General features: G+C 39.8%; 1 protein-coding gene and 1 long non-coding RNA gene across 4 annotated transcripts; one reads left to right on the top strand and one right to left on the bottom strand.

The window, feature by feature from the left end:
* The first annotated feature begins 3,518 nt into the window (after window positions 1-3,518).
* cdv3 (carnitine deficiency-associated gene expressed in ventricle 3) lies at window positions 3,519-10,723 on the top strand. 3 transcript variants are annotated; one of them, XM_086306585.1, is made up of 5 exons: window positions 3,519-4,018; window positions 4,628-4,704; window positions 7,018-7,151; window positions 7,326-7,491; window positions 8,649-10,723. In XM_086306585.1, exons 1-5 carry the CDS (start codon window positions 3,833-3,835, stop codon window positions 8,773-8,775), a joined length of 690 nt encoding a protein of 229 aa, XP_086162711.1. In that variant the 5' UTR covers window positions 3,519-3,832; the 3' UTR covers window positions 8,776-10,723. The 3 variants fall into 3 exon arrangements, with proteins under 3 accessions (XP_086162711.1, XP_086162710.1, XP_086162709.1); XM_086306584.1 differs by having other exon boundaries at window positions 3,524-4,018; window positions 4,631-4,704; window positions 7,323-7,491; XM_086306583.1 differs by having other exon boundaries at window positions 3,527-4,018; window positions 7,323-7,491.
* On the bottom strand, window positions 10,500-14,328 carry LOC147322165 (uncharacterized). Its single transcript, XR_015131055.1, has 5 exons — window positions 14,216-14,328; window positions 13,083-13,106; window positions 12,758-12,829; window positions 12,527-12,633; window positions 10,500-10,663 (listed from the first exon to the last, which is right to left on the bottom strand). It is a non-coding gene; the product is annotated as an uncharacterized LOC147322165 (long non-coding RNA).
* Between the last annotated feature and the right edge of the window lie 1,558 nt (window positions 14,329-15,886).

The following is a 15,886-nucleotide window of genomic DNA, read 5'->3' as shown; positions in this document are numbered from 1 at the left end:
TTCTGCCAAGAAGAGCAAAGTCAAGCTAACTTTATTCATAAAGGGCTTTAAAACAGCAAGTACTGACCAAAGGGACAATTAAAAATCAGCTCTCACACTCTTGCCAATGAAAAGAGACGGGTTTTAAGAAGTGGAGAGTGAAGAAGCCCGTCTAAGATCCACCACTGTCACAGGCAAAAGCTCTGTTCCTTCTGAGCTTCTGTTGTGTCCTCGGCACACCTAGATAGCTGACCAAAAATCAAGAAATCAATCTCAAATCAAGGGCTCAAAAATATTTAATAACACCTTTTCTGCTTGAATTAAAACAATACAGCTTTTCTTTGCGTTAATGTAAAGAAGTCCAGGTAACAATGGACCACAATCACCCATCTGACTTAATATAAAACAAAAAGTGAGTCACAGGAGGACATTTCTTCTCATCTTTCTCATCCGTTGAGAAGCTGAAATCTTATATCAAGCAAGAATTTGAAAACTTTTAACTAAAATGTTAGAATAAGACACAATGTGACTTTTTTGCAGCTTGTTGTTGGCAACAAATTCGAAATGAGCCAATTTATTTAAAACAAACAAGCAAACTTATAGGTTGATATTTTGTCCTTGCAACATTTTTCATTTTTTAACACAAGCTTTAACTAATTCTGCGTTCTGATTTATTCGTATCTTGAACTGCATCCCAGCTTTTCTTAGTAGTCACATCAAATAGAAACACACAAAAACCTTAAAAAAAACACTGATGTGAAAGGAAAGGGAACATTTCAAAGCCCCCAAATTACCATAACAATAACTGTAGATATGAATCATACTCATTAATAATTATTCTGCGTAGGCATATCAGAGACCCAGAAACGGTCATTACTGTTTTCCAGCAGTAGACTGTGTTACCTAGGACGTGCTTGAAAATGCAGTAATTTTCAGAACGATTAAATCTTCATAACAAAGGAACTGTCATGGTCCCCTCGTCCTCCTGCCAACCTACATTTCCCTCTATCTCGCTGTGTGCACGTGGGGGTGTGTGTTTGTAATTCTGCTTGTCGGCTTCAGAGGCTGAGCCTTCTTGTGTGTCCTCTGCTGGCAGGCCACACCTGCAAGCTGTTGAGCAATCACTCACCTGGGTGCAATCTGATGATTACTCAGCGACTACTTAAGGTGGAACAGTTCCCAGAAGAAATTGCTGGGGTGTTGCACTTGCTGTGGTAGTGGGAGCACATGAGGTGCAGCATGGGTGGTGTGTTTGATTTTGTGAGAAATTCAGCTTTATCTTTGAGCTTAAATGATTCTCTGCTGTGCAGATACTCCCTCGCCACATGTAGGGGAAGTCTGTGTGGGAGAAAGTCTCCAGATATCACCCACCTGCTTCACTCAGAAGACACCAAACAATTGACTTTTTTGTGAGTTCAATAAACCTGTTAAACTTTTATTCCTGTATTTGAGTCCAGATCTGGTTTGGTCCTTGACAAAAACACACACTTTTATTTTGTCCAAATTATTATTCTGGAAGAAAAAAAAATACAAAATGTTAAAATATACGATCCATTGTGATGTCGTCCCAGTGGAATCACAGCACTACTTGTTTCATTATTTTATTTTCATTTCTAATTTTGCCACTTTCAATTTTCCAGGAATAAATTGGCCAATCAGTTTATCCAAGCAAGTTATAATTACTATTATGTGGATACAGTACAGCAAAAATATAAACATTATTTTTATATAATAGAAACCAACCCATACAAGCTATTAGAGCCAAAGACATTATAAGAAAGAGACATAATACCCAAGAAGGATGGAAGGAAGGAAAATACAGCAAGGAGTTGGCATTGAAATTTGGTGGAGGGAAAAAAAAGCTTTTAAACCTTACCATAGAACAAAATCATCAAACTTGTTCAAATTTTATTCCAGATATGCAGATTTTATGTTCTGTTAACCAACTGAATTAAAGCTAATTTAGACGGCATTCAAAATAATTGCCAAATATTTAACCCGAGCTTTTACCAAGATAGCAGTATTGAGACTTGCTTCTAGAGGACAGGCCTCTGTTTTATGGGTTGCAGACAATGCAAGTGAGGGTACTGCAAATAAAAGCTGCGCTCGACAGACTTTGTGGGGTGACCAGATCCCACCAAATTAAATGTCGAGCCCTGTGCTCAGATGCTGTGTGGCTCCCCTCCCTGAGACATCTTTTGGATTTTGGTGCAAATAAACAACATTGCATACATCATTTCTTCACCCATGCACTTATTTACACCAGTGATCGCATTTGTTACACACCTTGTGGTTAGTTTAAGCTCTTTCCTTGCTTCTGGATAACATGTGCTGACATATGAGCCCAGCTCTGCTTTTTATAATTAGGGGAACAGTGGTAAACCTTCCCAGGAGTGAACGCTCTACCAAAATTACTCTAAGAGTACACTGATGACCTATCCAGGAGATTGCAAAAGACGTCTAAAGACCATGCAGCATTCAACAATACAACAATAGTTTTATTCAAGAATAAGAAAGAGACTGGGTATCCATGGGAAAGTCCAAAGGAGAAAACCACTGCTGACCAAAAAAGAACACAAAGAGTCATTTCACGTTTTCCAAAAAAATATGTGGACCGACAAGGCAAAAGCTGAACCTTTTACAAGGTTTTCACCCCGTTGCATCTGGAGTAAAACTAACACAGCATTTCATAAAAAGAAATTCATACCAACAGTCAAACGTGGTGGTGGCAGTGTGATGGTCTGGGACTTCTTGCTTTGGCATGACCTTAAACAGGCTGTTCATGCTGGAAAACCTTCCATTGTAGATAAATTAAAACAACTCTGCAAAAAAGATTTACCCCTCCTTATCTCTGTGATCTGCTTCATATCACCACAGTTTCCCGCTCTCTCAGATCTTCATCTGCCACACCTGCTCGCCTTACCACTATGGGGCACAGAGCTTTCAGTCGCTCTGCTCCTCAGCTCGGGAACTCACTTCTTTCAGCCTTAAGAAATATAGATTCCCTTCCCTTGTTTAAGTCACAACTCAAAACCTACTTGTTTAAACTGGCTTACTCGCTTTAATACAGATTTTGCTTGCTGTTTTTGTTGGGGGGGGTTTATTTTTATTTGTTGTTTGTGGTTGTATTTTGCTGGTTTCTGTATTTTAATTTATTAGAATCTATTTTAATCTACTGTTTTATTGATTTCTTTTCTCTTTGTAAGGTGACCTTGAGATTAAGAAAGGCACCCTCAAATAAAATGCATTATTATTATTATTATTATTATTATTATTATTATTATTATTATTATTATTATTATTATTATTACAAAATTCCTCCACAGTGATGTGAAAGACTCACTGCAAATTCTTAATTGCAGTTCCTGCTGCCATTGGTGGCACAGCCAGTTATTAGGTTTAAGGGACGTTTACTTTTCCACATAGGGCCAAGTAGGTTCCATTAATAATAAATCAACACAATTTTACTTTTAAAACTGCGTTTTGTTTGATCTTAAACGTTCCCAGGCAAGTTGCTGGGCAAGTAGGTGGCGCTAATTCACCTTGTTGCTGTTAACCGCGAAGAAGAAGAAAGCGGAAGCGAGGAGAAGTGCTTCCGGTTGACGGTACAGATTTGTCAAATAGCCTCTGCATGGCATGGTTGACAGGATAGCTAACGATTCGGGCAGAGGACCGGAGTGAACCTTTTTTTTTTTAAGTCAGCTTGTAACAGAAGCTAAGAAGTGAAAGGACTCCAGAGTAACTCCATCTCCTCTGCTCGCTTCACCCGCTGTCCTCTCGGTCTGAGTGCTTATTTTCACGTTTGTCATTGCTCGGTTGTCTGACTGAAGCTAGTTAACGCTGCTCTTTGAAAATGGCGGATGTACCAACTGAGAAGAGCCTGGACGATTTCTTTGCCAAGAGGGATAAAAAGAAGAAGAAAGAGAAGGGGAAGGGGAAGGAGTCCGCCGCGGGGCCTACATCGGCGGCACTGAAGAAGACCAAGAAGGAGAAGGAGAAATCGACTAAAAACGAGAACCAGGACGCTCAGATCGATAAGGTAACCGGCGCTGCTCTGCGATAACTTTTCACATCGCTACCACACACCGGTGTCCGGCCGGGTGTTTGCTCCCGGATCAGAATTAGAGCCTCTGGGAGAGAAGCCCTGCTTGGCGGCAGCCTCCCCCCCCCCTCCGTACGTTGTTTTATAAGGTCGGGGTAATAACGTGAGTTTATTTTCTAGGATGATGTAAGGAAAAGCCGGCATATAACCACAATGTGCCACGACGCACGTTTTGAGCTTTTTTTTTTCACGATCTCTGACTTCGAGTGCGATCTTTTAAATATGTTCTGACTTATAAGATTAGATGTAAACATTTTAAATCCACATGTTAATCATGTGCCGGCAGGAGGTAAAGCTGACAGCCCTCCTCTTTGTATCGTGGTTTCTCAACAAGGCCGAGCCGCCATTTGTTATAAGTTGTTAGCAGATCAGCATCTTTTTAGCACTTAATAACATCAGGATATGATCAGGTGATACAGCTGTGTTATCGATTAGCTTTGACGACTTGTCACACACACAATGATGACTGGACTACAGTGATCTTAGAGGCCTGTTAAAGTGTGATTTCACTGTGAGGTGCACGAATTAATGTTTTCCTCTGCCCAGGAGGACGAGGAGTGGAAAGAATTTGAGCACAAAGAAGTGGACTACAGCGGGCTTCGACTCCAGGCTTTGCAGATAAGGTGAGGTTAAAACATGTTTGGTTAAGCTGTGCTTCAGCAGAAGCTTGCAGGAGATAACACTCCCATACAGATGTTTTTGGGACAGAGGGTGGAAAGAGAAGTCAAATTTTCAAACAGCAACAGCGCATCCTTCCTGTTTTCAATGAATTAATTCATGGATTAAATGCTGAGAAACACAAGTTGACCCCCTCAGCAGACCCACAACTGGTCGCAGGAGATGGCTGCCCCTCTCTGAACCTGGTTGAGCTGGAGATTTCTTCCTGTTAAAAGGGTTGTTTTTTTTCTCCCCACTGTCGCCAACTGCTTACTCATCTGATTGTTGTTTTTCTATGTATTATTGTAGGGTCTGTACTTTACATTATAAAACCCCTTAAGACAGCCGTTTTGTGGGGGGTTTTTTGCTGCTAGATAAATACAATTTAATTGAACTTATAATAAATTGCCTCTGTAGAACAGATGTCATACTATTTTATTACTAAGCCACAAACAGCTCAGTTTGATTTAAAATAGTTCAGACATTTCATAATAACTGTTAATTCATAAAACATTATGTCCTAAGAAAAATTAGTGCCGTTTCAACATTCAGTCAAATGTTATTACAGAAAAATGCTACTGTGGTAACACCAAGAAATCCATCAGAAACTCGTTACCTGGAGTTTGTTCTGCAGGTGAAAACAGAAATATTGTGCTAAACTGTCAAAAACATCCTATTTTTTTTTTTTTAAATAAATAGAAACGATAATAAATCTGTGACAGGTGAAGAGCCGAATCTGTTACTCATATACATTGGTGTAGTATAGCGGGCAATGGCTGGTGTTTGGTAGTAAAACCAATTCTGAGTCAGACCTCTGGCTCAGGTTAGATCATCACTTTGGATCACAACGAGATGTAAAGGCGACATCTGACGACCTCACCTGTACCCTCAATGGCGAGTTTTGACACCTCAGTATATATCATTAAAGGCGTGGTTTGACGACCACTGGAATAGTTTTCGGGTCTTTCCAGGGGTAACTGCATAGACAGAGACCACCCTCTCTAACTTCTGATTCACAGGCAGTTTTGTTCTACAAGAAGGTCTGAAAAAATGCCAGTAACCACTCAATTCAGAAAAGAGCCTCAAGGTTTTCTCCTAGAACATTTTCAAGGAGTAAAGAGTTAAGGCATCCTGCGGGGTGGACTGAAGCCCCGCCGGGCTGTTTCTGGGCTCCGGGCCTTGGTTTTATTTTTTTAAGAGTTTCTGTTCTGAACCTCCACAGTATAAATAATTTGAACCCTTGAGTGAATAAATAAAAGAACAGCTGTTTTAGCTGTGAGGTTAAACAGAGGGAGTGGTGAAAGAAATGCTAATCAGCTGACATGCGCCACTATCAGTGGCTGATTAGAAACAGAACAAACACACAAAAAAACCTCTCCACTGCCATCCTGATTGTTATTTATTGGTACCGACTTAGAATTTCACAATCGGACTTCCCTAAAATAGGATGGACGAATTTGTCCACACAAACAGTTCCGAACATTTCGCAGGGTGCAACTTTAACCTCAAGATCCAAAAATCATGCCCAATTTAAGTTGACCTTAAAAGGGGATAGCAGGCAATGTCCTTGTGCACCTCTGGACCTCTTCCAGTGTTCCTGCTATTTTTAGATCATTCCCTGGAAGTCCTGTTCTTGCAGCAATGCACACTATGTCTCCTCCACTGTATTAAAACAGCAACTGTTAATCTTCTGTTTCATTTTGAGGAAGAAGACAAAGTCTGGTGAGTAGAGTTGGTCGTAAGCAGTGATTGGGTTGGTCCTACTTCACAGAACAGGCATCCGATGTAACGCTTTTGGGCCTGGGCACGGTCGACACTACTTGTTGCTTGTTGATATGTAGCTGGAGGTCCAGCATCACCAGCGATTAAATATGACAGGTCAGTTTGACACAGAGGTGGAGGTTTCTGCACACTGAAGGGCCCAAGCCAGATGGCCCAGAACAGGACTTTCACAGAGTGATCAAGAAGTATCAATATCCATAGTATTAAAACAGCGTGGAGGTGCACTGCAGTGGGGATGGAAGCCAAATCTGGTTTTTTTTTGTGAGTCTTTGGCTCTGAACCCAAAACTCTAAATCAGCCATATTTGAATGCTGTCATTCTGGTGATGGAAATAAAAGGAAGCATCTTTGTTTTGCTGTGTAGTAAATGTACAGGGACACACAGGACATGGAGGTTTCTGTCCTAACCTTATCAGCTTTGATGCATTCAGTTATATCAGCAGCAGGGCACCTGGGCATGTGTTCACCTATGCTTTACTGCCTCCTGGTTGTTTGTAGTGACGAGAAAGAGGAAGAGGAGTACGAGAAGGAGGAGGTTGGTGAGGATGGAGAGATCATTCTCGTCAGTGGAGAACGAGGTGAAAAAGGTCCCTGGAACAAGTCTGGTGCCGCGCCTCCTCCTGCTCCTGTGGGTGAGTAAACCGATGTAAAATCGACCTTTTTTCTTCCTGGGGGACCTGAGGGCCTTTATTTGTTAAGGAAACCCTCAAAACCTTTTTTGTTTCAGTCATCTAAATTCAGCTTTTCCATTGTTTTTTTTGAGCAGCACAGTGATTTTTGTTTTTTGATGCATTTCATTTCAGCAGTAGAGAATGTAGAGGTACCTGAGGCGAAGCCCGCTGGTGTATATCGCCCTCCGGGAGCTCGACTTACCACCACCAAACGAGGCCCGACCCAGGGCCCTCCTGAAATCTTCAGTGACACACAGTTCCCCTCTCTACTGGCCACCGCCAAGCACGTTGAGACACGCAAGTAAGCAGAGTTTACAGGAAAACCGTTATAATAACGTATCTGGATGAGCCTAAGGGCAAAATATTCTTCAGCTCTGGGAACTGCTTGGCGATTCTTTGTAGATCACTTATTTCACTCTCGCATCTGTGTTAGGGTTGACTTCTGCCGTGCTAGTTTTACGTGGCAGTGTATTCTTGTCTCACAATGATGTTAGCGCTGTAGTCATCACATCCTTATTTTCTCCTGTTTGTGCTGTAGCATCTAGCCTTTGTGTGCCACATAATCCATTTTTGTTAACAGTAGTTGTTTTGATTTTCTGGCTTTATTTTATTTGTAATTTTTATTTCCAATATGGTATTTAAATATGTACTAAACTTTGTTCTTAGGCTTGTTATCATTGTCCTGATGCTTTCATTATTGGACACATGGCCTCATGTTTAGAATACTCTGGTATTTAGACAAGTTCATGGTTACTCACAGTCTGAAAAACAAGCCCAAATCATCACCCCTTCACCACTGTGCGTGAGCCATTTGTGCTGATTAGCCAAATGTGGCTCTGTGCACTTTGTCATAACAACATTGTTCCAGAAGTCTTGTGGTTTGTTCACTTGCAACCTTCCAAACAAGCCAAACGTGTTCAGTCTTTGTGCTCTCATGAACTTTGAACTTTTAACAAGCTAAGTGAGGCCTGTAGAGTCTGAGGTGTGGTGTGTGGTGACCTTTGAGTGAAAAGTTGCCATATTAGCAACTGAATATTTTCCACTTGTTAATAATCATTCTAACTGCAGAGTGATGGACTTCATATTGTTCGTAAACCTTCCCAGATTGATGGGCAGCAACAGTTGCTTCTCTGAGATCATTGCTGATGTCTTTCGTCCTTGGCTTTGTGTTAACACACACCTGAATGCTCCAGACCAGCAAACTGCCAAAGCTTCTCATGTTATAGAGGTGCTCACACTTACTGATGCTCAGTTGATCAAAGTCATTTGATTAGCAGCAGCCGGCTGCTACTGATCTTCTCGATAGCTACGAAAGTAGTAAAGGGGTACTTAGTTTTTCACTGGACATAAAGTGTCTAAAGGCTCAGTTATGCAGGAATGATTATACTGTGGTGCCACCATAATTACAGAAAGTAATGCTGCTTTCGCTCCTTGAATGACCTGATGTTTGTGTTTCAGGGACAGAGAAATGGAGAAGACCTTCGAGGTTGTGAAACACAGGAACCGTGGCAGAGAGGAGACCGGTGGCGCTTCTATGCAGCACTTGCAGCTCGACAACCAGTACGCCATCCTGGGGGATAAGTAGAGCGGCGTCCCTCTGTCCCCTGGCCCCTCCAGCACGGTCCTGCCCAGACCCTTTGAAGGAAGCTGATCCCAAAGCTGTGTGGACTGCAGTCCTGACAGAGCTCACGATGCCACCATCACCACACACAACACACAGCCCCATACACACACTCACACACACAACACCCCACCACTGCAGCACATACAGTGACACGCCCTTTAAAAAGATCAGTAAACACACTTCACATACGTTTGGTTGGCAAAACTGAAGGACTGCATCTGAAGGGGCTGAAAGAGGGAACCACCGAAACGGAATTAGGAAATACACCCAAACGTACGGCACTGCAGCAGCAACAAAAAGGCGACACAGGTGTGCTTTGTGGATTGTACTCAGAGCAGCGGTTGTGTGGCGCAACTTCTCTCTGGACTTGCTTTGAGAAAAGCCACAGAGGATCGAAGATGACTTTAGGCAAGATGATTTTACAAACTTATGTGAGAATATCTATTTTTTTGCAAGATCGCTATAACCCGCGGTTATTTTGAGGTGTATTTTTGTTCTTTTTTTCTTGAGTTGCGGTTGGGACTTTGAGAGCGGGGATACTACCTCAGCAGCATAGCTGGTGGTGACCATGTGGACTGAGCTTCTTCTTTTTTTTTTTTTTTTTCCTACCCTCACTGTGGTGGAGATGGGAAGGGGGGAGGGGCGAACACCAACCTCCCCTCACCCCCTTCCCCTCCCTCTGCTTACAAGCTGACCATCAGGCTCTTTAATTTAGAAACTTGAAACATTGTTCTTTTTCTTCTTCTCTTTTCCTTTTAAATTCACGATGACAACACTCTGCAGAGAGCAATGGACAAGAAGCGATAGGTTGCGGTCCTCATTTAGATGTTTCTTTATAAAGTGGCCTTACTGGTAGAAAGAAACTGCATTGTCATCTGAAGTGAAGTGCTGTCTCAACGGGCTGTTGCCTGCCTCCGGATCTCACCACTTTGCTAAAAAAAAGACACAAAAAACATGCAAAAGAAAAACAAACTCAAGAATGTAGTGCTGTTTTAGTTTGCCTGATGATTACAACTACTAACTGTCTTTCATATCCACTGTTTGATTCTGCTGCCCTTTTTCTCATTGAACATCAGACGAGTCATTAAAGCTTGTTTCTAATCTGAAACCAGCCTTTTGGTAACAAATGCTTTCCTGTGGTCTGAGTGATTGGAAACCACTTTCAAATGCTGATTTCTTGATGATGTTTGACCATACTGACTAAACCCCCCCGATTTTTAAGGCTTTTGTGTTTTTTCCTCACAGGTAATCCAAAAATCGCAGTCCTCATGTAAAACAGGTAGCTTGTGCAGCTGTGCGACACCCAGTTAATATCCAGTGGGCTTTAAAGCAGTGTGTTTAGAAACATAAAGAAATGAAGTTATGTTGTGTATGTTCTTCCCATGAATATGTTAGGGAGCATTGATACCTGCTGGGACATCCTGCTGGGTAATATTTGTGATGAAAAAGACCCTCAACACAGAAAAAAAATAAAGTGATCCTTGTGAATTTAGTCTTGTCTGAATCCTTGAAGCTGTAAACGCCTGACTTGTGTTAATCTGATGTCCCCTCGATTATCGATTCCTATATTGTCTCATTTTGTCAGAGTAGATGTTTTTTGTCCCGACACAAAAGTTCCAGCTCTTGGGTGAAAAACACATTTTAAATGACCTTATACATGCATAACAACAAATAAGAGAAACGTCTTCTTTGTTTTAAATACAGCCTTTTAATGTTTATTCAGAGAAGGCAGTGAAACTAACAGATTTTGTGGTCTGTCTCTGGGAGGTTTCATGTTTTCATCTTTTTAGCGTCTCTTGGATACGTCTTCTTTCGCTGTTGCTTCCAATGACATGTTGTGATGAACAGTCTATAAAGTATACAGAGGAAAAAATAAATAAATAAAATGATTTCAGTTAATTGCCACACAGTCTCAGCTGTCTTGTCCATGTTATTTCAGATAAAATGCTGTTGTAAGACATGAAATCTGTGCTGATGGTCTGTTACCTCTGTTGAGGGAGTAGAATTACTTTTAAAGCGGATGCACGATCCTATGAGGAAACGCCTCATAGGATCGTGCATCCGCTGACAGCCAAATGACTCAACTGACTTTCAAAATTTAAAAGAATCCACCCCCCACCAAACACACTCAGGGTCTGGATTTGACGTACAACTCGAACATTTTACTCCCAAGTCTCCTCCCACAGAGGTTGATTATCTTAATACTTTTACATCTACACTGCGTATGACTCTGAAAGGAAAAAAGTAAAACAAAGCAAAACCATAAATCAGACATACTTGACTCTTAAATTTGCATTTTAAAGCAGATGACTCGTAAGCTGCTGTGGAACTGGCGTGTCATTAATTTGTTTTATTTGTATTTTTGTAAAAAGCCCCGTAAAGCTAGAACATCTTACTACTCATCACCGATTGAAGAAAATAAAAACAACTCTGAGCGGGGCATTCATTTAACCTTAACTATTAATAACTTGATGAATTTATTTGCAAATAAAATTCTAAAAGAAAATGTTTATAGAAAAAATTATTCATAACCTCAGTCTCTAGAAATAACATTATCTACAGCTACTTTCAATACCATTAATATTTATTTAGTCTATTTCTCCAATTGATCTTAACTTCAGTAATTATTCCTCCAAACCATCAACGTGTCTTTTAGACCTAATTCCTGCAAGACTCCGCAAAGAAGTCCTGCCATTAATTAATTCTTCAATCTTAAATATGATCAACCTATCTCTAATAATCGGCTATGTACCACAGCCCTTCAAGCTCACAGTAATTAAGCCACTACTTAAAAAGCCATCACTTGCCTCAGCTGTTTTAGGTAATTATAGGCCAATCTCCAACCTTCCTTTCATATCAAACATCCTTGAAAGAGTAGTTGTCAAACAGCTAACAGATCATCTGCAGAGGAATGGCTTATTTGAAGAGTTTCAGTCAGGTTTCAGAGCTCATCACAGCACAGAAACAGCTTTAGTGAAGGTTACAAATGATCTTCTTATGGCCTCTGACAGTGACTCCTCTCTGCTTGTCCTGCTAGACCTCAGCGCAGCGTTCGATACTGTCAACCGTAATATGTTATTACACAGATTAGAACATGCAGTCGGTATTACAGGTACTGCGCTGCAGTGATTAGAATCATTTCTATCTAATAGGCTCCAATTTGTTCATGTAAATGAGGAGTCCTCTTCACACACTAAGGTTAATTATGGAGTACCACAGGGTTCCCTGCGCGGACCATTTCTGTTTACCATTTACATGCTTCCCTTAGGCAGCAGCATCTGAAGGCATAGCGTACATTTTCACTTCTATTCAGGTGACACCCAACTTTATTTATCCCTGGAGCCACGTAACACACACCAATTAGTTAAACTGCAGGAATTTCTATTAACATAACATAACATAAAGATCTGGATGTCCTCTAATTTCCTGCTTCTAAATCCAGTTAAAACAGACGTTATTGTAACTTTCTGGTTATGGTATCTAACCAGAAAGTTACTCTGGATAGTATTACTTTGGCCTCCAGTAACATTGTGAGGATTAAATAACAGAAAAATAAATAAAACTGAATTTGGTCAGTGTAGGTGTTTTTTTTGTTGTTGTTTCATCTCCTAAGTAACAAATAGATTTTAAATGACCTTATACAAAGCATAATAACAAATAAGAGGAACTTTTTAATTATAGGTTTCTAATGTGTATTCAGAGAAGACTATACCATCAGTCGAACGGTGTCTTTCTTTGAAGTTTTTAGAGCACATTTGGTGCGTCTTCTTTCACTGTTGGTTCAACTGTTGCTTCCACTGTATTGTTGTGATGAACAGCCTATATAATATACAGGAGGAAAATAAAAAATTATTTGCCATACGTTCTCAGCTGTCTTGTCAGTGTTATTTCAGATTAAATGTTGTTGTAAGACATTATGAAAGCTGTGTTGAAGGTGTTTTACCTGTGTACCATTTCTAGGTGATGAACGAGTATTATTAGAGGATAGAGCATGCCAGATAGAGGTGGGTATTCTCTGAAATGCATTGGATTACATTAGTTACAGGCTTTTAAACTTAACCTTTCCCCCGACATCTAAATCAAATCTAATCTACAAATAGTTTTACACACCATCAAACCAAGAAATGAAAGATATGTCAAGTTTTGTAATATTTTAACAATTCGTCAGGGTACCTTTGGTAATCTTTACTTAAACCGATAAACATGAAAATATAAAACATTAGAAATACTGGTTGATGTTTCTGGTGTTTTATTAATGTAGTACTTACGGTAGTTGTAGCTCTAGCTGAATGCTAGAATGACAAAGAACAACTTTAAGTCTTCTTAAAATAAACCATTTGATGTTTAAGAAGAAGAAACATTTTAATAAAACGAAACAAAAAAAAGTAATTATGGAAGCTGCACAAAAAAGGTGGAAATAAAAAGATTTCATATTTTCTCTCTTTCTGGACATTGATGACACTGAAGTTGGAAATGTAAGTTGCAAAAACTAAAGGGACAAAGATTTAATATTAAAATAGCTATAGAATATGTTTTTCATGATCTGTATATGACCTATATAAGATCACACCATCCATGTCAAATAATAAATTAAGATGACTTTAAGCTGCAAAAATTCCTTATTTTTGTGTTGAGTTTATCTACTTTTGTTTTCTCGTTTTAGAGGCTGTGATTGGGTGATGTTGTTTCTTAAAGATTGGATTAACCTCCTAAGACCCGAACTCTTAAACGGCATGCATTTTTAATTTCTCTTTGATATTTGGGCTGTTTGGGGCCCGATGAATGTAAAAACAAAGTTTTTTTTTACCTTATTTTTGTTTTTAAGAAAAATAAGAGCCACATATGAGGATATTCGTTTAAAATTTTGATAGAACAGTAGCAGCATAATGTCCTCGTAAGTGGATATCAGGCCCATGTAGAGCAAAATTGAGTATTTTGGCCTAAATAACCCAAAATGTGATGTCCACATATGTGGACGCCAGGTCCTAGGAGGTTAAGATGTAATGACAAGTGTTTGTATTTACTACCTGATAAAACTTAAAAACAGAATAATGTTAGACAGATACAAAATTCAGTGCTAGAGGGTTTTTTTTTGCCTCTTTCTTTTCCCTCAGTGGTGAAAGGTCATTGACATTTCAAAGCAAGCAAAGCAGCATGAATCACTCCAGCTGATTCTTGGTGAAAAAATATATTTAATTCAAACTCATGTTTACATCTGGAGTCGAACTTACCAGTTAAACAATAGCTTTACAAAACTACAAAAATATAAAATGACATCTAAATATTTATGAAGACTATAATTTGCTATTGGCTCAGTGAGACCGTTAGTTCCTTTCAACCATTTAAATTTCTTCCTTTCAGTAAATCCATGAAGATCAAACAGGGATATGAATGTTCTTACCGAAGCTGTGAGAATAAATCCCACCAAACAGAGCAGTGCGAGTCCTCTCATCGTGGATGTGATCAGCGTCCCGTCTGCGCACAGACCTCCTGTTTTATAATGCAAGTGTTTGTAGGTGGAGACTCTTTCAGCTCTTGTTTAACATCAAAGTTCAACTTTGTTAGCAAATGCAAACATGTTTGCACTCACAAAGTCTGCTTTATTCTTCAGAAAACAACATTTTTAGTTTAATATAATTCAGGCCCTTTTTACTTACTGTTTCTTTCTTTCGTTTTATTTTTAAAATTTTTTTTTGCTTCTTTCTTAAGTGTTATGTTTGGTTAAAAATGCTCATTTTATTAATTTTATTCATTTTTTTTATCCATTTTATTAATGATTTTTTGAACTGGAATAATCCAAATGTAAACTAATAGTGTTAAAAAAAGAACAAAACCAGCTTTGGTCTTTGTTCAGACGGGTGTTGTCATGTCGAGTTAGTTTGTATTGGGCTGAATTTGCAGGTTCTCGGCTCTAAAACCAAAATGTAGAGGTCTGGACATTCCTCTCTACACTGTACCGCATGCAGTTGTTAAGTTTGTGTTTAGGAGTTTTGCCTCCTAAACAAAACTTTACACTGGAGAGACCAAACAGCTACTTCATAAACGCATGGCACAACATAGAAGAGCCACCTCCACGGGACAAGACTCAGCTGTCCATCTGCATCTAAAGGACAAAGGTCACTCTTTTGAGGATGCCAGTGTTCATATTTTGGACAGAGAGGACAGATGCTTTGAAAGAGGAGTGAAAGAAGCCATCTATGTCCACTGTGAATGACCATCTTTGAACAGAGGCGGTGGTTTACGACACCAACTGTCTGCCATCTATAATCCAGTTTTGAGTTCCCTCCCCAGACGCCTTAACGCCCACTCACATCCTGGGCGATCTGACCTCAGGAAATCACATAGGGTGGGGCAATGGGTTCACCTGAAACCTTGGCTGATTGCGACTTGGCTGATGCTCAGCTCAGCAGGGGTGAGTCTAAAAGGGTGGCATGGGGTGGCACCGCCCTTTCTAGACCCACCCTTCTAGACCCCTCTTGGAATCTGATCGCCTACCCTCTAACTCCCACCGTCATTGGTTTAGAAAACTGTCCATCTGAAACTGCCTTATCTTATTGGATCACAGTACTGTCAATCACTCCGCAGAATCACAGTCGCGTTTTGACAACACCGGTGATTCGATCTGCACGTTTCTGCAAGTAATGTGCAGAAAAAACACTCTTACATTTAAAATGACTTTTAAAGCTATGAGCTAATATTGATTTTAAAATGTGTAGCTGTTACATTACTGCGTGTGACTAGCTTACTTTATTTTTGATTTGTAATTGTCTAACTGTTAATAGGTTAAATTTGTATGTACTTTTATGTAAAGCTTGTGGTTTGTGAGAGAACAAAGCACTGTAATCAAAGTAACTGCATTTCAAAGTCTAAACATTACAAGCTGAGGACATTAAATTTGAGATCATACATGATTATTGCCCCCCTCTCTGCCACCTTCTTAAGAAAGTCCTAGAAACGCCCCTACAGCTCCGACTCTGATGTGATGCATTCAGTTTCTTAGACCTTAAATAACCAGGCAGTGCTTAATTGTTAATGAAATATGATTAACGTGAAAATTTAACGTCAGTTATTA

This window comes from Aulonocara sp. 'chitande type north' Nkhata Bay, linkage group LG9 (assembly GCF_057382095.1).
Source record: "Aulonocara sp. 'chitande type north' Nkhata Bay isolate Kocher_YH1m ecotype deep benthic linkage group LG9, A_spYH_male_GT1.1, whole genome shotgun sequence".
Taxonomy (NCBI): Eukaryota; Metazoa; Chordata; class Actinopteri; order Cichliformes; family Cichlidae; genus Aulonocara; species Aulonocara sp. 'chitande type north' Nkhata Bay.
This window is presented reverse-complemented; position numbering and strand designations above follow the sequence as displayed.